The sequence below is a fragment of the Charadrius vociferus genome, unplaced genomic scaffold (assembly GCF_000708025.1).
Source record: "Charadrius vociferus isolate BGI_N301 unplaced genomic scaffold, ASM70802v2 scaffold282, whole genome shotgun sequence".
Taxonomy (NCBI): Eukaryota; Metazoa; Chordata; class Aves; order Charadriiformes; family Charadriidae; genus Charadrius; species Charadrius vociferus.
The window spans coordinates 9,273,622-9,298,560 of record NW_009647731.1 but is presented as its reverse complement, the minus strand read 5'-3'; the positions used below and the strand labels follow the sequence as shown (position 1 = coordinate 9,298,560).

At 38.8% G+C, this 24,939-nt stretch overlaps 1 protein-coding gene across 1 annotated transcript in view; it reads left to right on the top strand.

Moving 5' to 3' along the window:
* The window catches only part of CACUL1 (CDK2-associated, cullin domain 1), an 89,777-nt gene that overhangs the window by 46,400 nt on the left and 18,438 nt on the right, over window positions 1-24,939 (top strand). Inside the window, exons 5-8 of the mRNA XM_009881647.1 lie at window positions 471-597; window positions 5,140-5,242; window positions 15,692-15,787; window positions 21,453-21,555. Of these exons, the coding sequence (XP_009879949.1) occupies window positions 471-597; window positions 5,140-5,242; window positions 15,692-15,787; window positions 21,453-21,555 (429 nt within the window). The remainder of the gene's footprint in view (window positions 1-470; window positions 598-5,139; window positions 5,243-15,691; window positions 15,788-21,452; window positions 21,556-24,939) is intronic.

Below are 24,939 nucleotides of genomic sequence, written 5' to 3'. Positions count from 1 at the left end.
TGGTCTCACCTGAGACTTGTAAAACTGATATATCTGCTGGGAAGGAGTATTCTAAAAACTACCAGTTTTGGCCGGATCTTGTTCTCCTGCATAGGAGGACCCAGTGTTAATTGTTGACTCTGGACTTCCACAAAGTTGAGTAATTTACTAATCTGAGCTAACTACTAAACTACTCTATTATTATTAGATTGTCATGCTAGAACTCCCAGGATTTTGTTTTTCACTGCTACTTGGACCCCTAAGAAATATCCAAGCATTTATTTGGCAGGTTTTCTGATTTTATTTTCTGTAAATAAAAAGCTACAAATTCAAGTCTGGGCATTAGTTTTAGATGAAGTTATCTTAGTGGAAGTGGACTATTCCCAGTTTTTTTAGACAGCTTATTGGTGTGATCTGAAATTGCAGAGGATTCACTTGCTTCTAATCTTTTAGCTAAAGTTACTAAATGTAGTTTTGTCTTTTTCTTGTAGTAATGAATGTTATAACAATTGAAGACTATAAGAGCACATATTGGCCAAAGTTGGACAGTGCCATAGATCAGCTTTTAACTCAGAGTCCTGGTGACTACATCCCTATCTCCTATGAACAAATATACAGGTAAGGAAATCTTTTAAGTGCTATGTTTGTTTTATCTTGCAGCCTATGTGTGTATCATGTTTTGTATTTATGACGAGGAAAATGGGAAGGTTATGTGAAGTACAATGTTGTTTAAATGGTTGGAATGAGTGAATAATAGATACATATCTTGACATTCCATGTTAACAGTAATAAATGCTAAAGAATTAAAATGCATAAGTGCCGAAAACATTAAAATTAAAGTAGCTCCACCAAAGTTGCTTAGTGTAATGTATTAAGAAATGTATTAAAGTGTCAACATCCCTTTCCTCAAAGAGGAAGAGGAGACTGGCGTGGTAGGCATTTGACTTAGTGTTTCAAAAGGCTTCTTTGTCACATCTAGTGGGAACCAATTTGGTGCAGGTGCCAGGGTCCATCTGTAAAAACTGTCATTTCTGTGTTTTGCATCAGGTGGATTTGGTCTGACTTCCCCCTTGCCCTGCTATCCTGCTGCATGTGCAGTTAGAGGCTGTCCGAAGGACTAACACAATATTCAGTCCTTTATATCTCCGTTCTTGTCTGGAGAACATTTAATTTGTACCTGGCCCAGAACTGCAGTTTGCTTTAAAAAGGATCTAATCACTGGCTAGAACTGCTCTGCGGACTAAGCTAGTGCACAGCAGTGGGGATGGCAGGGGATTTGCTTCAAAACCACACTACTTCTCCAAACCAAAACTCTTAAGTACTTTAGAGACCTAACAGTTTCTTAGGAGATTTGCAAAAACAGATTTCCGTTCTGTAGGTGACTGGTGTCCAAGGTGTAGGTAAATAGGCTGGAAACTGAGTAGCTGTGGCTGCATTTGCTGGCCAGGATGCTGTTAAAACTGCTGGCCCTTGCCAGCAACACAGCTAGTCACACTGCTGTCGTCTTGTTCTTTACGATAGCTTGCACCCTAAGAAATAACAGCAGCTCGGTCACTGATTGCTCTTTTTAGAGGCTTTCAGCTGTAACGTCTCCTGCCCACTTGCTTTTCGCCACTTTGTCGCTCTAGTTTGAGACTTTGGATTAGGGAACCAGATACAAGAACAGCAGGTGTTCAGTCTTCCCTTTTAATTCCAGTTAAAAACTTGAATAAACTTCCTCTTTCTTCTCCAAACTTTTCTAACTGCTGTTATCAGGACTCAGACATCATAACGTGTAGAAGTAATAAGTAATTGAGATGGTAATTTGAATTGAGAGGTGTTTTGCAGCTTTAGTGTAAGTAATCAAAATCCTTTCCCTAGCTTGAGATCCGTAATGTGCAAAGAGCCGTCAGTAAGAGTTAAGCCACAGTCTCTTGATAGTCATCTCTGATAAAGAGTAGCTGTGCAAAATTAAGGCTTTAATACCTAGAATAGATCTGTACCTAGTTATGGTTTTCACATAACTGCAGTTTATCTTTGTCATCTTTTTACTGCTCAAAAGTTTTTTTATTAAAGGAATGATGGATTTTTAAGTTTCTCCTAGCTAACCCTGATACGTCAGGGTGATGCTTGATGCAGTATTGTAATGATGCACAGATATCTGTTGCATGTATTTTACCAGAACAAAAGATTGCCTGTGTTAGTGTTATTGATAAAGCTAGTGCGTCAGTTTTTAAAGTTTTCTTTTAAAAACTGTGTCTGTGGACGTAATTATTCTGACATGGCCACTTCCAACCAGGAGTTGGGTTTTAAAATTTTTTTTAGAGGGTGTCCCTTAGCTTTACTTATAATCTAGACAACATAGATTGAGGATTGAAGAAAAACTGCTTTTTTAATTGAATTTGATGATGATGCTTGCTTGCAGTATTGCAGACAGTTTGTAGCAGACTGGGGGTTTAGATCTTCTCTGCTTCCCTAGGCTAGTTCTTTAGTCTGAAAATGAGATGTTTTTTGAAGTGGTTCAAACAGCTACCTATCTCTTATATTTTTTTTTTTACAGTGAAACTGAGCTGAAAACACAGTGGTCTTTTTGATCGTCTTTGTGCTGACTAAAGGAATCAGGGTTTCCATAATGCAAACTCAAAATGTGTTGTTAGATACCCAAACTACTATATTTGACATGATCAGTGATAACTGTAGGTGTGTGCTCCACGGCAGTGAAAGCTAGGAGGTAACTTCAAAGGTGTGTATGCGGATATTTCCTGTGGATCAGTTTACCCATAAGGTGTCAAAGCGTAGTTAGTGACTGTTTTCATCTTTGAGTCCAAAGTGCATAGTCACTTCCTATTAAAAGGGTTAAATATATTAACAGAGATATGTGAAGGAAACTTTGAGATGAGGAAATTGTGAACAGTGAAGTTGTACATGTGGCAGCTGTTACAGCTGCCTCCCAGGTACAATGCAATTAGACTGCTGTTCTTCAAGACAACTTACAGATCTCGGATTTTCATCCCTCTCAATAAATGCTTACCTTCTAATGTCCTGTTTGGGTCTTCCTTTTCCTAAGGTGTTTGGTTATGCTAAAGGACTAACAAGCTGCTGACTTCTTTTGGGTAATAGCAGGGCAAGGATGATTCACAGAATCAGCCCACAGTCAGGAACTGGAAACAGGATCTGAAAATGGGGAAGGAACCTCTAAATAGAAGTGTTTGAATAAAATGTAAACACACTCTGCACATACATGTATAAGATTGGTGTTTGACGACAGAATGTGTGGCAGAAGTAGGTATAGCAATATTTTATGTAACACTAAGCAGACATACTTTAAAATTCAGTTTAGTTACATCATTGCAAATGAAGTGGTCAGTTTGTGGAAGTGGCTATTTACTGGTTAGTTGTGAAGCAAACAAACATATGGCTGTTTGCCTTGTTACCTAGCTGGCTGGTTTGTAAGAGATCACAAAACTCAGTCTGGCTTTTCTTATCAGTGTTTCTCTCTTTGAGCCAAATTAAATTGGTATTTTTGCTGTTACTCCATCATAGCAAAATGTCTCTTGCACTCGCTTGTTCCAAAATAGGATCTGCTATTGGTAGACTTCATGTGAAAGAAACAGGATGACTTTGACTGTTATCTAAATCATATCAAACTACAGATACAATTATTTTTAAAAGACAATAGTAGGAGAGGTGTCGGGTATCTTTTGGTTTGTAAGAAAGAAATAGCATGGTTTGCCAAATGAGCAGACTTTGTGTCAGGATGAATGTTGTATTTTTGGGCTTTTGAAGTTGTCGACGGGAATAAATACAAACTTCTAAAAGTTACCGATAATTCACTTGTAAAACCTTCCTCCAGAAGACTTTGAGAGTAGCAGTTATTGAAAGAGAGTGCTGTCTTGGGCCCTGAAGGCTTGGAGTTCTCACTTGCATTAGAAAATTCCAATAGCCCATAGTCTATGGTTGGTTTAATCCCATCTTTGCCATTAGTTTGTCATTATACTACTTTCCCAGTAGAGAACTGGAATGTCACGATTCCCTTGCAGAGACGCAGTGTTGCTGTACCATAGCTTTAGGCTTTCAGTGCTCTTAAAAACCTGCAGAATTCAAGTCTGGGATCTGGACCTTCCTGGAAATAGTTTGTGCATGTCCTAAGGAGCGGTCTCTGGCCTAAGTTGTTCTCTGGCACAATACTCTGTACGGAAGGATAGAGGGAGAGGGGAGCAGGACAGAGGCATGGAGAGGAGATTTGACTTGCCCAAGATACCAGGTGAAGTCTTCCTTGTGCCTCTTGATTTTTGGCAGCTGGCTTTCAAAATGCTGACTTTAAAGAATGAAAGTGCTCGAGAAGTAAAAGCTGCTTGGTACAGATAATGTTGGTGTTAGTCCTGACGATGATGACTACGTTAACGTAACTTCTTGTTAAAAGTAATATGTGTGTGTTTTACAACTGTTGTAAATATGTTTTCAAGACGTAGCCTTATTTTGCAAATATGTTATATTGCAGTATGAGAGCAATAAAATGCTCTTAAAAACCAAAGGTTACACTGAAGACCAGAGTTAACACAACCAAACCATGGAATGTAGAATTACTCTTTCTCTGCATCTTTGTTTATTATGAAAATGTTTATTATGAAAATGTAGGGTTTCTGTAGAATTTAAGTAACAAGGGATTGAGTAACATGCTTGGGTCTGTAATTTTAGAACTTCTGCTGTGTCTTTTTAAAACACTAGCATGGTTTCGATGCAGCTTCTATGACTGCCTGTCAGTGTTGCCCTTCTTTTAATAAGGGTTTTGCCTTAGAATATGCACATAATCATTAAACCTGCTTATTTTAATGGAGATCTCATTCACATAGGAGAGACAAAAGCCAGAATTAGGAGTGTGCTGTTGACAGAATTATCCTAGCTGTTCTGAAGTGCCCTGTTAAGAGAACTCATTGTAAGTTAAAGTGAGGACGGGGAGTGGGAATGGGAATGGGACCGACACACTGGGGCCTCCAGGGGAGACTTAAAAGTTTGCTGGAGCTCGTTCCAAGCTCAGGGCTGTATTTGAAAGTTCAGCAATCATTCAATTAACTCTATTATCCTTTAAATTGAGACTTGAACAAAATATTTTGAAGTCTGTTACCCTTCATTGCAAACTGTTGTTAAGTTCATTGTTTGTTCCTATATTTGTTTCTGCAGTTGTGTGTATAAGTGTGTATGCCAGCAGCATTCGGAACAGATGTATAGTGACCTAATAAAAAAGATAACTAACCACTTAGAGAGAGTCTCAAAGGAGCTGCAGGTAAGAAGCTGCACAATCTAATTCTGTCTTTCCTGGGATTCGTGATTATATCAGAGCAGCATGTAGATGACCCATGGATGGGATTGCCGTTAAGATTGATTTATACTAGATTACTAAATTGCGGACTACTTCCTTCACTAACTGGCTTTCAGACAGAATACCAACTACTAGATCCAATTGCATGGCATGGACTAGCCTTAGAGATCTGAACCACGCGGAAAGCAGTGGCTAAACTTGAATATATCATATAGAATCAAAGACTAGAGAATGGGGAATCTACAGTATAATCTAAGATGTAAATGCTTTGGTCAAACATGACCTAAGCACGTGGATGCCTGCCATTGCTGTGTTAATCTATATAAACTGTTTATGGTCCTTATAGATCACAAGGAGCACAAAAGGGAAACTCTAAAGGAAAAAAACAGAGTGACATATATGAATTATAAAGTATAAGTTAGGAATTATTGCATATGAAAGTTTTGTGCTACATTTTATTCTGCATTTTTCTTGCCTATCTCTAGATGTCAGTGGTTTACAGCAGTCCTAATACCGTTTGTATATCCCTATCCTTCTCTGCATCTTATTTGTGCGTCCATGTTTGTTTTCATGTGTGCTTCTTGTTGAAAATTCCTTTTAGGCTAGAATCTCCAGACATTTTCTTGAAACTGTCATTGCTGTATCAGCAACACTTTTATTTCCCTCCAGCTTTTGTCACTTCCATAACCGATATTTGATTTTTGTACTGACTTGCAGAGCATCAAGTAGAGATACTAAATACAAGGGAACCCTGAACTATAGCAGCTCCTGCAGTGCTTCCAGCAATTGATAACTAATTTGTTAATCAAAAGCAGTCTTACTACTTTTAGCTGCATCAGGTGCTTCAGGCCAAACGTGCATTCCCATCAAAAGATATAGCGCTGTGATCACTCTGTCCTCATTTCACTCTTTTCCTCTTGTTGCTGTCCCTTTAAAGAAAAAAGAAACACCCTGCTTTTAATGGGCATGCTCTTTGGGGCGATCTTTGACTCTAAAATATCTAGGTTGTCTTGAGCTAGGATTTTTGCTTCTTTTTTTCTCTTAAGATTTCTTTATTCCTTGTGGAATTACAGCCTCGCTGTTCAGTAAAAATTGGTTAGAGTAGGTGGACATACTATTTAAAATAAAGCCTTCCTTTGGTTCTGCTGAGCTGGTGCAGCCTGTACATTTTTCTTCTGCTTGTGAGAGCTACGAATCATTGCAGCTGTACAGGTTTGGCCAGTTCTTCTGATACATCCCATGGTAATGTACTGCATTATTTTGCTTTGAATTTGGGAATACCCCAAATTCTTTACTCTGTGGTAGTCCTTGATTCTTTGCTCTGAAGTTCCAAAACTGACTGAGGCAGCTGCTTTTAAAGTTTGCTTCAGCACATATGTGCATTAAATGTTTCTGCCTAAAACCATGGCTGCCTTCTGAACACTAGCTGTTGAAAGAACAATTGAGACAGCTATTTAATGCAATCTTTGTCTTGCAAAAGTTTCCTTATGTAGGTTAGACACACCTTGTGGCAGGTGGCAAGAGGACTGTAATGTAATGTGATACCGTCTTTGAGTGTATTACGTGAGTTTTGTCTGACGTGAACATGAGTTTGGTTTTGGATGGTGAATCCATGTTTTGAGCTGCTTGAAGCAAAACTCATGTGCCTTAGAAAACTGTCCTGGAAAGAAACTGTTTTAACTGTGGGTTGTGAAATTTACTCTAAGAAATTACTTTACTACAATATATTTTATTATCCTGATACCTTTTTGATCTTAATGCATTTTGGTGACACTCAGTCACTTGGGTTTTATGTTGAAAATATCATCCTAGATCTTTAACCTACCAACGAGAACAAATTACTTTGTAAATGTTGGTCATTTGGAAGTTTCTGGTTCACACAGGCAAACAATGAAAACCCCTGTATATGCGAATCCTTTTAATGCACAATAGGTGGTGTTTTGCTTTCTCTGACATAAACTCATTCCACCTGCCAACAATATTTAATTTAATTGCAGAGTTCTGTTTAATTGGCAAGGTGTGACTTGATGCAAGATAATTTTTATTTTTTTTTTAAACAAAGAGATGCAAATGTAGCCCAACAGAAGCAGTTGGTTTGTGTAAGAAAGCAGATGATCATGAAAACTTAAATGGCAGGCAAATGCAATGTCGTACTCTGGACAAGCTGAGCAACTTCTTTGCATAGAAGTGCAACGGTTTAATGGCAGGTGCATTGCAGAATATCTACATGTAACCAACATGCCAGAGCAAGCTGTTACCTACAAGAACCACTCATCAACAGCAAAAGCAGTAAAACTGTCAGATACCAAATAATAAATTTGGGAGTGTCTCAGGGGACCGGTCAGACTTGCTCTTGCATGGTTCTAGCTTTAATGGAGTTTGTCATCTTTCTGCGAGGCATTCACTGCTGAAACTCTCTATATTATCCCCCACTGCCCTGTGCTTAGCCCTCGGCTTGCTGGACCAGCTGGCCTCAGCTGAAGTCAGCGGAGCGGTGGGCACTCGGGTGTCCTGAGCTGGGTGTCTCGGGTGCTGGTGCCCCATGGTCACACAGGGGCATGCACACGCTCCCTGGTCATCCGCTGCATGACTTCTGCTCTTCCAGACTGCAAGACACCTTGTGTGGCGTTGGTGTTTGTCACCACGTGAGCTCCCAAAAGTCTGCTTCACAGGTTTTCACCTAAAAACCAAAAAAAAGTAATTTTCATTGGTGGCAGAAGCATTATGAAAACGTGGGTGGGCTGATGTATCCTCTGCGTGTTAGATGTTGGGTGAAAGGCAGTGAACGTTGCCTGCTGAGTGGTAGTAGATTTAGATGAGATGCATTGCTTGTCATCAGACCATCAGCTCGTTGACATAGGGCCTCCTATATCCCAAGATATTTCTGTCTCCCTCCTTACTGTGTGTCAGTAAATGATCCTCTCTTCAGTCTTTCCATGGCTGAAACAGCCTGAGTAAGGATTGCCTTCCATTCTTGCAATCAATGACTGGCCAGTTTCTCTGCATTAGTAAGACTGAGTTTTGCCATGTGGAGCTTCCAGTAATTGCGAATTAAATTTCCCTAATTCTTGAGTTGATCAGAATTTTGGAGTTTGTGTGCTTAAAAAAAAAAAAAAAAGGGTGACTGCAGAAAACGAACGTGTTTCCTGTTGTCTTCAGGTCTGTGAAGCCTGTAGTACACAGATTATTTTTCCAGGATGCTTTATTTGGAAACATTCTATTGGTAATGGACATAGCCCATTATGTTATGTTTTAAAATAATGACAGCTGTTTTTGTGGGTAAGTGCTGAGTCATTCAGCTGTATGAGGTTGGGTGGATACACAGGCATACGCTTTCAAATTAAATACATCTCTTTTTGAAATGAATAAAACTATATTTGCATTAGGCACTAGTGTTTCTGGCTTAACTTATTCTTATGCACTCTGATAAATTCATTTAAAATCAAGTACTCTGCCCATTACATATCTCTTCAGCAAAAGACACTGCAAAGAACTTTAAGCGTTGACAATCAAAATACACTGAGGCATTGAGCTGATCCATGACACAAGTAGCTTTTTTTATGCAAGTGCAGTGGAATATTTTCATTTTAGTTAGAATAATCTCAATACTTCCTTTGGGAAATGACTGAGAGCCCAAAAGCAGTTCTTTGTCATGTTGCACTTTCTTTTTATTTAGAGAAAAGAGAAAAAAGAAACTTTTTTTGTTTGTGTGTGTTGGAGGTGTTTGGTTTTGGGTTTTTTTTTGTGTTGACCAGAAACTGTTGAGTTCACTAACTATATGTAATTATGTTCATTGAAGTTAATAAGTGAGAATCAGTCTCTCTCTGAGTAAATAAGCACTGGTCTGCTGGTTTCTATTTTAAATCAAACAGAAGCAGTAGAGCTAAACCACCAGAATTTCTTGCTTAAAGTCCATCTGTCTAAAAGCATTGGATTAAATTTGGAGCCAACTGCTGATAGTGTACTTAGGCTCTTGAACACTCCAGAGGGCTTGGGGTTTTTCTCTTTATTATGTCTTGAGATAAGTATGCATTTATGTTTTTTTTTTTTTAAATTATGAACAATATATTTTTTTTTTATAATGAAGCTGACATAATTTGCATGGCTGCTCTGTGGCCCCCAGGACCTGTAGATTTAGAGTCTTCAGTGCTATGCCAGAAAGCTTTCCTGCCTCAGATTAATCCTTACAACTTCTCAGCCCTCTGTCTTGACAGCTCTCAAACCAGTCGGTGCAGTGTATGAAAATACCTTCTCACCTATTCTTTTCTTGGAAGAATGTGCATTGGAGTCAGGTTACTGTAAAAGCCATTCTGCTATTTTGAGGTCTGCCAAATCTCTGGGATCTGAGTGCCTTGTATCACGTCACTGTTGGTTGCCATCTGTTCTTAAAAATATGTCAGCAATATCTGTTGTGGACAACCTGTTCCTTCCATGCCTTTTCCCTCCTTCTTTCCTTCCTTTCTGTCTCACGTTTACCTTCTACTTTTCTCCTGTGATTATACGGAGTTCTGCCATCTGTCATCTTCTGCCCCAACTCTTTCTGAAGCATTAATCTGATAGTCACCAATCTGATACATATGGTAAGGCTGTCAGATGCCTTACTCCAAACTTCAGATTAGGATCTGAACTTTCTTAAATGTCTTTTAGAAACGTTTGTGTAACTTCCAATATTTCTCCTGGTTACAGGATTAAAAGTGTGAAGCTTAAGTGGCGTGTCACACTTTCCTTGTAAGCTTTGCATATAGTCAGGGTGGTATAAGCATATAGCATACAAGTAGTGCTTTGAGGGGCTGCTAAAACTGAACTTCTGACTGTGGATGGAGTTATGTACTGGGTACCATCTCATAGCAGTTATTGGTACTTATACTTTAAGGTAATTATACCCCGGATTGTTTTGTATATTGCTTTCCTTCCAAGGTACACAGATCATTACATTACATTTATATAGTGCTATATTGTTATTGAACAGTTATGCCAGTCCGTAAAATACAACTTTTGACAACATCATCTGTGGCTGTTTTTGTGTAACTTTAGTAAATCAGATTGCTAATGAAGTTATGATTAGACTTTAGTAATGTACTTGTGGGAGACCAGGTTATATACTCCATCCACATGAAGAAGTCCATTTTTATTACACTGTGTGTGTGGGCATTGTCTGACTTGCGAGCTAAATGAGAAATATTGAGCCTTCTTCACGATTCGTGTCTCATCTCTTGTAGCGTAGAAATAACACTCAAATTAGCTCTCGTTAATTTGAAATTAGTTGATTCGCTGAAATAATATCCATAGTTGCGGTAGTTTCTCAAACACTCACGTAGAAAACAAATCTGCTTCTGCTATGCTCTGCCTATTGAAAAGATCAGAAATAGAGGTGGAAAATGGAAATTGAGAACTTGCATTTCCTAACTCTTTTCTTACTAAATATGTTAAATCACTAGAGTTTCTCGAAGTCCGTTTGGGTCAACTCCATGATCTGTTAATATTGACAGTCCATCTTTTAAAGAGGAGACTCAGACTGGCCATATATCTGCTCCATAACATTTAAAAGGAGAAAAAAAAAAACCCAAACAACCCAAACATCCAGAGCCATAGGCATTCATCCATCAGTTTTGCTGGGAGAACATTGCTTAATTGTGTGTGAAACAAGCCTTTAATGCTGTGAATCACACTGAATTGAATCAGATCAAATGAATCATCCAGTAGTAGAACTCGGATGGCAGAAACCAGAAGTGTCAGAAATGTGTGCATCTTCATGTGTGGACATCAAAAAGATGGCTTTTGACTTGAGGTAGAGGTAGGGGGCACCATATCGACAGTATTGCCATAAAAAAAGACGTTGTCATGAGCAAGCTAACCTGCCTGCCTGCTGCTTTTCGAAAAGGCTTGTATTCCTGCAGTCACTTTCAGTTCCTTGCCACACTGTGCTGGCTGCTGCAGAGCCTGATGTAATTACAGAAAGAGAGAAGTAAATACAGCACAAATGAAATATGTATCTACTAGATGGAAAAGGTTCTGAAGATTTCTTGCTATTAAATAGAGTTTTGATGGACCTTAGATACAATGTCTTTTTGTTTCACAGATGTGTAGAATGGAAATGGAAAGATGGCCTGCATCTGCTACCCTGCTCTAAGACAATTATGCGAGAGTATGTCATCATGCTGTACAGTTTTGAACAGTTTTGAGTGCAGACTTGAATGGGAAGACTCAGTCAGTCTTTCCATGAATTGTACTTTGGCTTGATGTCTATACTTTTGTAAAACATTTTAATAGTACCCTTGTCTAGTGAGGTAGGCCTGGGCATAGCGTAAATTGTTTGCAAGGCAAAGTAAACATATCATGTTTTCTTAAGAAAGAACAAAAACTGGTTTAAAAGATTCAGACCACTTACATGAATAGCAGGTTAATTTGTGTAGTCATAGCCATTCTCCCTTTTCACTTGGCGGGCGTGGGAGAGATGCTGCAGCATGTATGCTGGCATTTTGGCAGTGAGCATGTTCCCAGGAAAATGGAACTGCCCATTCAACATAGGAATGTAAGCTTTACTGAATATATTGCTGATTGTGCCAGACGACTATTCATAAACAGATTAACTTTGCGTTCCTCAAGCAAAGAACTGTTGTCACTGTTTCTTTTTTGTGAGCCATTTCCGAGTTGTCTCGAGCCAGCAGCATGTCTTTTGGTGTCATTTGTACGTTCAGTCAAAGAATGATATTCAAACTGGTTTTCAAACTGAAAAAAAACCCACATCTTTTTCATGTATGCAGCTTCTTGCCCACAAGTTCATTGAAATGCCTAGATACTGGTTTTCAAATAAGGGAAGGGTAATTTGGCTGTACTGGGCCTCTAATTGCTTGTTTTGTTTGAAGATGCCTGTCTTATATGTCATCCTTTCTCAAATGTATTTTCTTCTTCTAATTTCTCTTGGTGCTGAGATGTCCACTGTGGTGTGTAAGGAGATTAAACGATGTCCTTAACATCAGCTTTTTAGCAGCAGCTGTAGTATTTGATGCGAAGCTCGCAACCAAACTGAAGATGTTAAGCAAATGCAACTGCCTCATAATTTGAGAATGCAGAATGGGGAGGGAAGGAAGGAAGGATCCTCTCCCCTCCTGGAAAACCTTAGGCTAGCAGTATATTTTTCTTTATTTGAATAGCTTCTGTAATACATCCCTCAGGTAAGATAGGAGTGGGTTTTAAAGACTTAATATTTTCTGGGGGGTTGTAAGAAGTAAATGTCATGCTTAATTCCGCCCTTCCCCTGTAATTAAAACAGCTGAATGTATGTGTTATCTTTTCTGGACTTAGGCCAAGACTGAAAAAATGTCAGCCTAAGCTCTTTTATTTTTTTAGCTCAATAAATACAGATTTTTAAATGTAAGCTCTTCTCTAATGATGGCCATTTAATAGAAAAGTCTTAGCAACATCTATTTACTCATGAATTTGGTGCCCTGCTTTTTAGTTTAGGAAATTCATGTAGTTTATATAAAGCTAGTACCACTCCAGTTACTGTCTTACTAGTGTAAATGTAGAGGTGTGGAGAAAGTTCCTATGCTCAAACAAGTAACTGATTTCAGTCTAGCAGGTTTGAGCAGCCGTACGGTAACACCCTAATGAACAGAAAACAGATGGTTCTGTTTTTCCCACACAGATAATGGTAATTCATAGATGAGCTGTGAAAATACTATTATTGATTTCTCTTTGGCTTGGGTTTTTTGTTAGTTTACAAGTCAAGCAATAATTGAGGAGAGTGTTGTGGTTTGGTTTTTTGTTTGCTTTTGTTTTGGTTTTTTTTTTGAGGGGGGGAAACAAGCAGAGTCAGGTAGTATGTGCTTTCCTGTTAGTTTCTTGACTGTTGAGGCTTGACATGAAACACTACCAGGAGAATAAAACTCAAAGGTAACATCTCATGCTGATAAAGCAGTCAACACTGATTTTGCATTCCAGAGGTTAAGACCAAGGCCTGATATTTGCCTGACACTAGAAAGTGTTTCTCCTGAAGCTGTCAGGACTTTTCTTAGCTCTTTTTCTTCATCTAGAGCTGTCATTTTCCACTTGGTTGCAAGGTGGTGGTGGTCAACGAGGGTCCTTCCATTAAAGGACTCCTGAGGTTTTTCTCAGGAGACAGCTTGGTGTACAGTTGTTGTTCCCTCTTAAAACATTTCTCTTAATGTAACATAGGCTTTGTGAGGTGAGCTTAGCAGAGTTTTCGTCTTCAGTGGAGGAAAAAGATCCCAATCCTTAATGTCCCCTTTAAAAAAGGTGGCAGACTGGCTGTATACCGTAGCCTGGAGTGTTCGTGGGATTAAATCATGTACTGTCCAAACAACTTCTGTCTTTGTGTTTTCTGTTTGGTTGTGAGGTTTTTTGTTTTGTTTTGAATGAAAAGTGCAAACTGTCAGCGAGAGGAGAGTGGTGCCCTGTGTCAGGCTGCGGTCTCCTTTTGTCTGTCATCTTCTTTGAAGTAGAATTTTCCTTCTTCTTTAATCTTAGAAGCTGTATACCAAATCTTTACAAATCAGAGAGTATAACCATGTTTAAAGTTGAGGTTAAAAAGGAGTGAAACAGGAATACATTCCGCTTAGAAATGCGGATTTCATTGCATGTTATTTGCAACCAATTATACATGTAACTATATATGAAAGGGAGTCCTTGGAGTTCATAGGCACTTCTATACATTGTTGGCAATTTGAACTAAAATTTGTTTGGCCACCCCTGAGAACTGCATCTGCAATAAGATTAAAAACTTATGATCAAAATGAGGAATAACCATATATAACCTTTGGCAACAGCATATGGAATAGCATTCTTTATTCCTTTGCCAGTTTTGCTTTCCTTTCTGAAACGTCTGCTCTGTATCGGTGTTTGCTGTGAAAATTACCCGCGTGTTCATTAAGCACATTAAAGAGGGAGGCAAAAGAAGCTAGTTTAAAGGACAAAAACTTTTACAAATTTAGAATACTTAACAGAGCAAAAAGTCAACATAAATTTAAACTGTTGTCTTAGGGCCCCTGGTGAATGTCCATATAAAGGCTGAAAAATCTGCTTTGTAAAGATAAGAGCTGTAAGTTCTGATAAGGTGGTGGAGGCGCAGCTAGCCTTGAGCCTTTCTCACGCCACAGATACTTTGGCTTGAGAAAAATCTTTGAGCTTGTTTTCTTGCAAGGTCCCAGTCACTGCTGTGTGCTCCATCCTCTTCTGGCTTCGCACTGTTGGAGAGGAAAATGGTGCAAGGGAAGAGAAGTTTTGCTTCTCACTAGCAAGCAACTCTTTGTCCTTGTCATGTATAGGTGCGTATAGGTATATGAACAGTAAAAACTGGGGCAGCTGCCCGCCCCCTCCTCTGAAAAGACTGTAGTGGGGAAAGCGGGGCCAGAGGCAGAGCACTGTGTGGGTGGGTTGGGATGGAGAGGGGGATAGTGGAGGAACACGTTACCCCGGCTCCACTTCCATCCCTGGGTGCACTCCAGAATGCCCTAACGCAGCTCCCCTGCATCCCTCCGAGTAAATATTTATAAAAGAAACAGTGGTTAGTGCTTCCCGTTTTTCTGGTTCCCTTCTCAATTTAACTTAGCTTACTGCAGAACAGATTTTTTTTTTTTTTTTCTCTTTTAGCTTCCTTATTTCTCTTTTGGGGAAAGATGGTGTTGTACACAGAAAATGGCAGTGCTGTCGGTGTGGGCTCTACAAGGCCTATCATAAAGTTGGCACACTGAGGTTTTGGGTAGCGAAGTTTTGCGCAGGGCTGCAGGGCGATGCTGCGTGGTGGAGTGTTGCAGCAGGTTTCCGTGGGGCTGAGATGGAGCGCAGGATGCTCTATCTGAAGATACTGCTTCGTAGTCCCTCCAGCTCAATACCCTGAATATTTGCCTTGCCTTAGGTGACCCAGCAAAAACAGAAACGTGTTTTCTGTGAAGGACAGTGCTCCCTGGAGCTGGAGGATGTGCCACTGCCAGCTCAGATGCAAAGCAGCAGCTTAATGCCACCCTGCTGTCTTGGGGTAAAAGCTTGCAGGGGGGTCGGAGCACACACCGCAGCACTTCTTGAAATTTGGTTATGGGTTGTAGGCATTGACAGTTCTTTCAAAAAGAAGGTGTGGTCTTTAATAAGTGTTTTTTATTTGCATATGCTAAACACTGGTTTGTTACAGGCATACTGTATTTCTAACTGAATGCACCTTTTGCTGGGCACTGACACATAGTCCTAGCCAAAAACCGGTTGCTGAAGAAAACTGTTTTTGCTGGAGGGAGTTATAGCAGAAACTCTGGAATGATGTGCGGCTTGCTTTGTGTGGACTTAGTGTATCAAATACTTCGTAGCTTTTTTTTTTTTGAGTTTGCTGTGAAAGCATAGCCCATGCTGTTCCAGATCTTTCTCTTGTTCAAATTACAACCTGACTTTTACGGTTTCTTGCAGGCCAGCCCTCCAGATCTCTATATTGAAAGATTTAACATAGCTCTTGGACAGTATATGGGAGCATTGCAGAGCATTGTGCCTCTTTTCATATATATGGTAAGTTTTAGAAAATTATTTTCAAATAAAGTATGTCCCTACTCAAGATGTTGACTGAAAGTGCAAAGAATAAAATGCAGCTATAATGATTTTTAATTTGTAGAACTTATGATTCATGCCTGGTTTTGCTACCTGCGTAACAGTACTGATTAAGTTGTGTGGGGAGAGGAAGGGGGAGCCGTGCTTTTAAATGTAGAGTTCGGCAGTTGGTTTCTGCCCTAATATTTCTTTCCTGGGAGTTGGGGAAGTAGTTTTTATTTTGATTGGAAAAAAGTCTTCACAAATAGTAAGGTTATTATCTATATCTTTTGGAACAGAGATAGTTTATTGGCTTGTTATATGCTGGCTTGGTTGTTTGGGCAGGTTACAGTGATGATTGTTTCTTGCCTTTAAATTGCACGGTTTCAGACGAGACAGAAAGAAATCTCTTGGAAATGTCTGTGTCACTTGATAAAGTAATTTAGAGTGTTGAACGGATGAAGACAAACTTATGTTGATAGCACTGTCAGGCATACTTGCAGAGGTTCAGAAACCATTGGCTGTAAGCGTCTGTCATCCCAGGTTTGTAATTTCTGAAGTCTTCTATACCTCTGAAGAAGTTTATAATTAGCATTGTTTTTGTCAAAGTGCCAAGACTTTTATTGCTTTTTCTTAGGGTAATGATAACTTAAGCTTGAAATTTGCCCTTCTTTCAGAAACCGTCCTTGTGTTGGCATCACTTTAGAAATAAAAAATAAAAGGAAATATTTGTTGGGAAAGAAACTTCTTTTTAAAGCAAAAAATATTTAAACTGACTTAGATTAAATAAATCTCAAACTCAAAATTATTCTCATTGTTAGAGTGCTTGAGTTTGGGAAGCAGTATCTGTTAAAAGGATCTCTTATGTTTCAGTGAATGCAGCTGAAACCAGGTGATGTGCTAGTCTTTCAGCGTAGTGTCACTGAATAATTTGTTGCATTAAAAACTAGGAAGAGACTTTCCCTCCTATATTGCATTCAGCTATTTTTGATGCTAGCCATTTTTTCACCTGAATGTGCTTGACTGGTTTATTGCAGGCAGGTGTTTAAGCAATCTCCTAATTTAATACCCATTTGCAAATGGAGATAAGCTGGTCTGGGCTGTACTTTTATTGAATGCTCAGATCTATCACAGATATTTTTCCATCGCAGAGGTCAAAAGCTATACTTAACAACTAAGATTGCAGTAACTAACGTTGAAAAAATGTTCACGATAGACATGTAATGATAAAACCTGTCTGTTTATACGCTTTGTCTTTATGACCAGACGAGGTATAATTGCTGAATAGATTTCCGTATCTTCCTTTGTGCACAGTTGTGGTATGGTGTTTGTATCTTCAAATGAGGTGTGCTCTGTATCCTGTCGTTTCTTTTTTAGAGTTTGAATCTAACAATATCTGAGCTAGTAAAAATGGTTAATGAGTCATAAACACACCTGTAAAACGAAGTTAGTGATTTTTATTTTTTTTTTAATTTGAGAAGAAAAGTGAAAGTACTCTATTGTTTTAAAGAAGTTTCTTGTGATTTGTTCTGGCAGTAAAACTCTGTTCCTGCAAACACTTTCTCATTTAAGTGACTTAATTCAAGTTAGCCTTGAGAGTTAGTGACTTATGTGTTAGTTCCTCTTGCTGCCAAATGCAATGCTGATTTGGCTGAGCTATAATAGCTGGTTTTGAAGGCTAATGTCAAATCAAGTCTCATACTTTTTCTCTGAAATAATTTATTAATCAGTGTTGTGCATGATGTGGAAAATATCTCTGGACAAGTCAGGATGAAAAATGTTTTCCTCTCCTAGTTTTTTTTGTATGCATTTGGAAGTACTTTTGTGTACAGCCACTCCTGCAATTTTACATTGTAGCGCCTAATCAAGTTTTCTCTCATACAGCAGCAGCAGTTTCCTTTATTTATACAAGAAAATACAATTAAAAAACAATTGCAAGAGGTGAAAGCCTAATTATTCTACAACATAAATTACATTTTTGCAGTTGCTTTAATGGATATTGTCAATGTATTTCTAAGTGAAGAGGACTAAGTTGTTGAACTCTGCCTTTTTATCAGAAATGGCAAGTCTTTTTGGTGGTGATGTGATCGCTTTAATCAGGAGTTTCTGAGGCTGCAGAGTTGCACTGATGAACTTTGTTCTGAAAGGATAATTATATTGCAGCTTAGGAAAACTTTTAATAGGCATTTAAATATTTAAAAATCTAGGGAGCTGTCCTGGTTTGAGGTAAAACAGAACCAATTTTGGTCAGTAACTTCGCTTCTTAGCTGGGCCTCTTTAACAACTGAAATTAACAGCATATTGTGCAGACAGTGTTCACTCTCGAGGAAAACCTAAAGTTTTTTGGTACAACTGGAACATGTTTTGTCCCTTGGTGGCCAAAAAAGGTACCGCCTTAAGCTTAGTCCTCTGTGTTTTGATATCAACAGCAGCACTTTTTCCCGATATTTACCAAACCATGTTCTTGTATGTGAATGGTGGGAATACAGGAAAGATGTTTTCTTAACCTGCTTGTATATAGTGACCAAGGTATATTTCAAAGCTTGAAATACACCTGAAAGCTTGATGGTTGAGAGGACTGACTTTGCAATTGAGGGAGTTCTCTTTCCTCCTTTTGCTAGGAGCATTAGTGGTTTTCTTTTTCATGTGGTGATGGATTTTTTCAGTTTTATGCTGCTGCAGTGGACTTTTCAAGAAAGCATGGAGGCTCAAGCACTTTTGTCCAGAATTCTGTGGGCTTAAGCTCCTTTAAAAGTTATGGGATGTAACCACAGATAAAGCAAATTAAACTGTAAGTCAGCTTAGCACACAGTGCTCTATTCCTAAGAGTGATTCCTGGGGAATAACTGTTTGCTTTGTAAATCTGAATGAGGTTATTCTGGATGCTTACAGATTGTGCATATTGCAGTATGCTGCGCACGTGAATGAATAAAAATCATATTTCCACTTCAATAAAAATTAAAATCAGCGTTTAGATAATATACTTTTTTATAATAGGTTCTCAATTGTTAATTATACTTAGGGATGTAGCTGAAAATCTGTTATCTTGTGGCATGAAATGAACCTAAGATTTGTGAGCGCTGTGGTTTTAGGATAGTTAAGAATTTTTTCATTGTTTCTAAAATATTACTATTCTTACTGGGTGGTATTGCACTTTGCTTATCAGCTAGAGGGCACTTTGTGTGTGTCTGCACAAATATATGTGAGTGTATATATATGGAGATGAGATGATAAGCACTCATATACAGTTTTTTTCTCTTTCAAGTATTTATTGCTTTCAATAGTATTGACACGATTATGTCTTTTAACGTTTGCCAGTTTGCTTTATGATATGCTGGTTTGTGGAAGAAATGCTTCTATCATATCTGACTTTCTCAGGTATTGATATCTGCTTACCTTTTACCTGTCAGTTAGACCTTTAGGTGACTTGACACACTTTTCAAGAAATACTGGTACAGCCCAGGTAGTGACATCTGATACAGAAAATCTTCCTGGTTTTCCGCTAACAAGAATGGGGAAGGTGACAGCTCTTCTGCTATCTCCTTTCAGCACTGTGGACTGGAAATGAAATACTTAGGTTAGATGATTTTTCATTGTCTATTTAAATTCATGCAAATGTAACATCTTTTTGGAAAGGTGTTTCCAAGCGAGCAAATGTGAAGAGTATTTTACAGTTGTTCTACACGTAAGAGACTCTTCTGCTTGGAACGGCTGGGGTGTTTTGTTGCTTTTCTGTTTGTGAAACTTAAGGTATAGTCTTTCCAACTCTTGAGCAGAAGGGAGCATCACGGTTTGCACATGTTGTTGCCAGCTGCTTTCAATGTAAGAATGTCTTGAGGCTGGGAAAGGAACAGAGTGAGTTATTTCCTTAGCTGGGTGCATCTCATCTGTCAGCTCCTAAGAATCAGTAGTTTGACGTTGTCCGGTTTGGTTCAGGTCAGTAGACTTGCGCTGAGATGCTCTGGTCACTCCTGTGTGTTGCACCGGTGGGTACATGGTGGTACTCTGTGGTCACGAAGCTCGAGGTGGAAATGGTTTTGGAAGTTAGGTCTGATGAAAGACTGTAGTGTGGTGTGTAGCTTAAGGCTTCCTAGAAGCTGTGTATTTCCAGTTGCTGTGAATTTCTGTTGCAATAGCAATTCACCATTGACCAAAAATATTACAAATGAAGTTAGTCTGTTTCCTGCAAGATAGGTTATTTTGTCTGCAGAGCCTTTCTCTCTGTCTCTATCCAAAGAACGGACCCAGATGAGAGGGAAACAACTGAGTAATAGCCCTGGGTAAAACCTCTGCAGGCAGGACAGCCTCAGGGAGGGAACTGGCAGTAGGACATTACTAAATTCTTAAAAATAATCTTTCTACAATTGTTGTCCATCACTGCAACTAACCTGAACTTTGGTAGGGGCATGTGTTCAGCCCTCAGATTGCCTTGGTTCCAACAGGTTCAGTTTTCCTTGAAGGTAAATAACTGCTGCTGAATGCTTGCCTTGAAAATTTAAGTAGTTTCTGCATGGACAGTTTATTACAGTGTGTGTGTAGTTTTGGTAATGGCCAAGAGAATGGGTTTCACAAAAAAAAAGTAAGGATTGCTCTAATAGTGTTCTGAGGGTTTGTTCCAGTTTTGTTAAATGGTTTAGCGAATAAGAGAACAACTTGATTTAAAGTGTGATAAAACCTTTCTCCCTTAAGAGATCCCTTCCTCTAGTAAATCTCTCAGATAAGTGTTCCAGTGCATTATTTCTGATTAAGCCAATTTTCTATTACAGTACCTGTTTAACTCTTACACAAGTTGTCAAGATTAATTCAGTTATTCTACTTCCATGTTAGTGTTGCACGCTTATGAGATTTACCTTGAAACGGTTATTTTTTCCAGCATTTAAAACCCACCTATGAATAAAGTACAGACAAGAAATCTTACTCTTAATTGCAGGCTGGAAGCTGAGGAATAACACCAAATAGTATATTAGGCGGAGAGGCCCTCAAGGAACTCATGAACAGAATTTCCTCTGAGGGTTGAAGAAGCGAATTTATTGTTAATGCTGAGTGGGTCAAGATAATTGAATCCTAAAAATGTTAACGTACTTCAGTTTTGTATAGATTTGTATGTATCACTTATTTCCACAGCTGATTAATTCTGAGTAGCTGTCCTCTGAGATTATCGATGAACCGCAGAAGTGGATAGCTGTGCTGATGATATATTATTGTAACACACCTATTTTAATGGCTTAATCACTTATAGACACTGGTAAAAATGTTTTGTTATAAACACGATGTCCAGCCCTGTTTTGGTGTTAGAGTGTTTATAAAGTTTAAAATGAAGTGGTTTTTTATCTACAAACTCCCCAGTCTTGATCAGTATGGAGATATATCTGTAGATACAGTTAAAAAAAAAAAAAAGTAAATGCATGCCTGTATGTAAGTAGGTTTGTTACCAATAGTACCACATGCATTCTTAATTTTAAATACATGGGGTTTTGTTGTACAGGGATGTTTTATTTAGTATAAATGCAGTCACCAAGGAAACATTTTACAGGTTAAGTATTCTACAGCTTTAAATTTTTGAACTATTTTCATTCAGGGAAAAAATAAGTTTACTTTATTTGCTATTGTGAAAAACAAACTTGATAACTTCTGTCTTGTTTTCCAGAATAAATTTTACATAGAAACCAAGCTTAACAGAGACTTAAAAGATGACCTTATAAAGCTGTTTACGGAACATGTTGCAGAAAAGCACATTTACAACCTAATGCGTAAGTAATCTATTGAATTTTTCTTATAATGGGAGTCTGGAAAAACACAGTGCTTTCAGATATTGTGAAAATCCACAGCAAATAGGGAAACAATGTCAAATGATTAGTGAACTTAAATACAAATTCCTTTTTAAGGTATCCACATGAAGAAATGTGGCACACATCAACCTTTCTTTCTTTTTTCCAAAAACATGACTTTGTACGAAGTCATTGCTTTCTTAATATATATTGGTTCCCCCAGATACTCATCCCTTATGGTTTGTGATTATGACGTAATGAATGTTTTGTTCTCCCATTGCTTATGCTGTTACTCTTTAATTTCATTATCAAAATACTGACAGGTATCATTAAGAATGTGGTGTGGTCAAAGAACTGTGATACCGTTGGGGTTATTGTCATGATGTACCCGAGTACTCCCTGCTAGTTAGTGAACCGCATAATGCTGACAGCAGTTTCTCAGTTAAGCTAATGGGTTAATGCAAATAGAATATGCTTTAAGTGATACGCTTCCCGTTAAGTGCTCCTGTGAGTAACTCCTGTGGTGAACCGCTGAGTTTGCCTGCAACCTGCCACCGCCGGGGTGTGTTTGTATGAGCATAGGGACCTCGGTGCTGGCCTGGTTACCTTCTCCAGAGGGTAATTGGACTTGGAGTTCTAATTGGAAAAGTTTGCGTAGTGGTGAGTTGACCAGCGTGCTGGGAGGATTGCAACTGCTGCTTTTTGCAGCTGGATAGTTGCTGTGCCCCGTGCTGAGTTCAGTGTGTAGCCTGGTGTGCTCCTCTCTGCGACCCAGCCCGATGGCAGCGTCCCTGTTTGCATCTGGCTGCTCCCCTCCTCTTTTCTCTGAAGCAGTTGCTATCTGTATGTGAAATGGAGACCAAATGATGGGCGATTTAAGGGAGAGTGTATTTCTCCTTTTGCCTTTACTTGGGGAGTAATGCCCCTTCTCTCTCCAGCGAAGGGCCGCGGGAAGGGGGCTTTGCTATGTTGTTCAGGATCACTGTGAGTTGGCATCCTGGGAGAAGGGTGGGTGAACAAGGTGAGTACCCTGAGGTTGGGGAGCCTGGTACCCTAGAACGGTGGGAGATCATCAGCTCTGATGCCATCTTGTTCTTGCCATTTGGAAAAGTCTCCGTAAGAAGAGCTTTCAGCCATATGGCAGATCAGATCACCTTGGAAATAGCAGGAAAATGAGCAATGCCCACCTGTGGACCTGATGTTTTATTTTATGCCAAAGAGATTTAACGGTATCATGAAACCTGGTAAGATGATTGCTACAACAGGATCATGGAAAATTCAGCTGATATTGCCTTAAAATTAGATATGTTTAATTTTAAATATATGCATTTTTCAGGCAATGAAAACATTAGTGTGATGACTTTTTACCAATGACAAAGCAAAGGTAACGCTGTGAAATCTTTAGAACATAAGTAGTATCAGATGTGTGTTGCTATGTAATTAGTTTTCTGTGGATGGTAATATGAGAATCAAGTAGAAATTGCAGATGAACTACTGAAAGAAAAACACCTGTGGTTTAAAAATAAGCTGTCACTGACTGTGTTGCTGTATATGGAGTCTGTTGTTTAATGGGTGACTTCCTTGGATTTCATTTCAGTCTTTTGTTAAACTAAGTGATTTAGTTTTTCTCTTACTCCTAAGTAAGACAATATATACTGACATGTATAAACTCCGAACTGTGATGTGACTTGGTTAAATCTTGGATAATAGGATCATTAAATTGAGTTAAAGTATGCCTAAATAAAATTATAAACTTGCTGACAGATTCCCAGGAAATAATTGAAGATACGTAGTACTGTAAAGGTGCTGAAAAAGTTCTAGTGTTGTATTTTCTGCCATTCTGAGCTGTTCTTTCAAGCTTGCTGAAATTCAGACCGTAGTAGATAAGAATACTAACCTCATTTTTTTGGAAGTGTAAGGGCTCTATGAAAATAGGGTATAAGTCAGTGTTTGTTAATTACTTTACTTCCCGATGTCATTGCCAGTGTGTGGTACTGTTTCCTGGTATTTGATATAGACTTGGTTCAGCAGAAAAGAGTTTTTCTATTTTGATGGGGGGGGGAAAAAAAGGTTTTGATTCGGTATGCTTACATAATTAAAGTCAATGAAATTGTGGTCTGTTTAGACAAATGGAATCCTGGGGCTATTTTTAAAGAGATGCTGCAGCTGCCACTTCAGTGAGAAGAAGCATGCCTTCTCTCTACTTTTTATAAGCAAACAACAAAACCAGTTTAATCAGTTTGTGATCTAGACTCGGAGGACAAGAATAACATCTGCTCTTGCTCTTGAAATTTGTTGCTATGTTTTTTGTATGAAGGGATTTTTGTTTGTAGTATCTTGTCCTTCTATCAGAGCCTGGAAGCTGGCATTTCTATTTGAAGTTGTGTACAGGAAGGACTGTAAGTACAGTTCAGGTTCATTTGATTTAAGAAAAAGTTCCTGCTCCACTTCAAAAGACGGGGAAAAAATGCCAGAAAAGCAGGACAGCACAGATCTCCTCCTTAGTGTTTGATCTTGCTCAAACTCCCACTGCTTGAGTCGGCCCTAGTCCCCGTGCTGTGTAGTTGAAGGCAGGAAGATGCAAAATGAACTCCTGGTACAGTGGTCTCTGTGGTGGGAGCACTTATCTGAGCAATTAGTTGCAAAAAATAGAGTGATTAAGGTGTGAATTCATTATTTACAGAAGAAATATCGCCTAAGTGAACTTTACTTGGACAAATTTTGCCTGCACAAACACGGATTTTGTTCCTTTTTTGGACAGAGAAATTTTTTTTTTAAAAAAAAACTCTACTATCTTGAGCACTTCTGAGCAGTTAAAGTAAATACTTTAAAAATTATATAATGCACAGATCCATGAATGCATTTGTGTTTAGGAAACACTTGTACAGTCACACATATTTATCCAGTCAATGTTCTTCAAATTAAAGTGGATACATTTGAACCAAGTGAATATAACCTGATTATTTTCCTTACAACGCCGAAGCTGGCTCTTGCTGATAAGACTGCTGTATTAAATGGCTCGGGAGAAGTTGCTGTGTGCAGAACTACTTAACTGAATGCAACAAGCAAAGATAGGGTATCTTATTTACAAAAACTTCACAAATGGTGGGGCAGGGAGATGCAGGTAACACCCCTTTGTCACCAGGGAAGGGGTGGCGGAGAACGTTTTCTTTGTTCTGAGATGCAGGTAACACCCCTTTGTCACCAAGGGGTGGCGGAGAACGTTGTCTTTGTTCTTGCTAGAGTCCTGCATGAGATGACTTGTAAGCAATAAAATTCAGAAATACGTGTTTTCTCTCCTTATGCAGCCGCTGTCTGTTCTAAGTTGGTTAGACCTGGGTCTCCTGGACTCTAATCTCAGTGCCT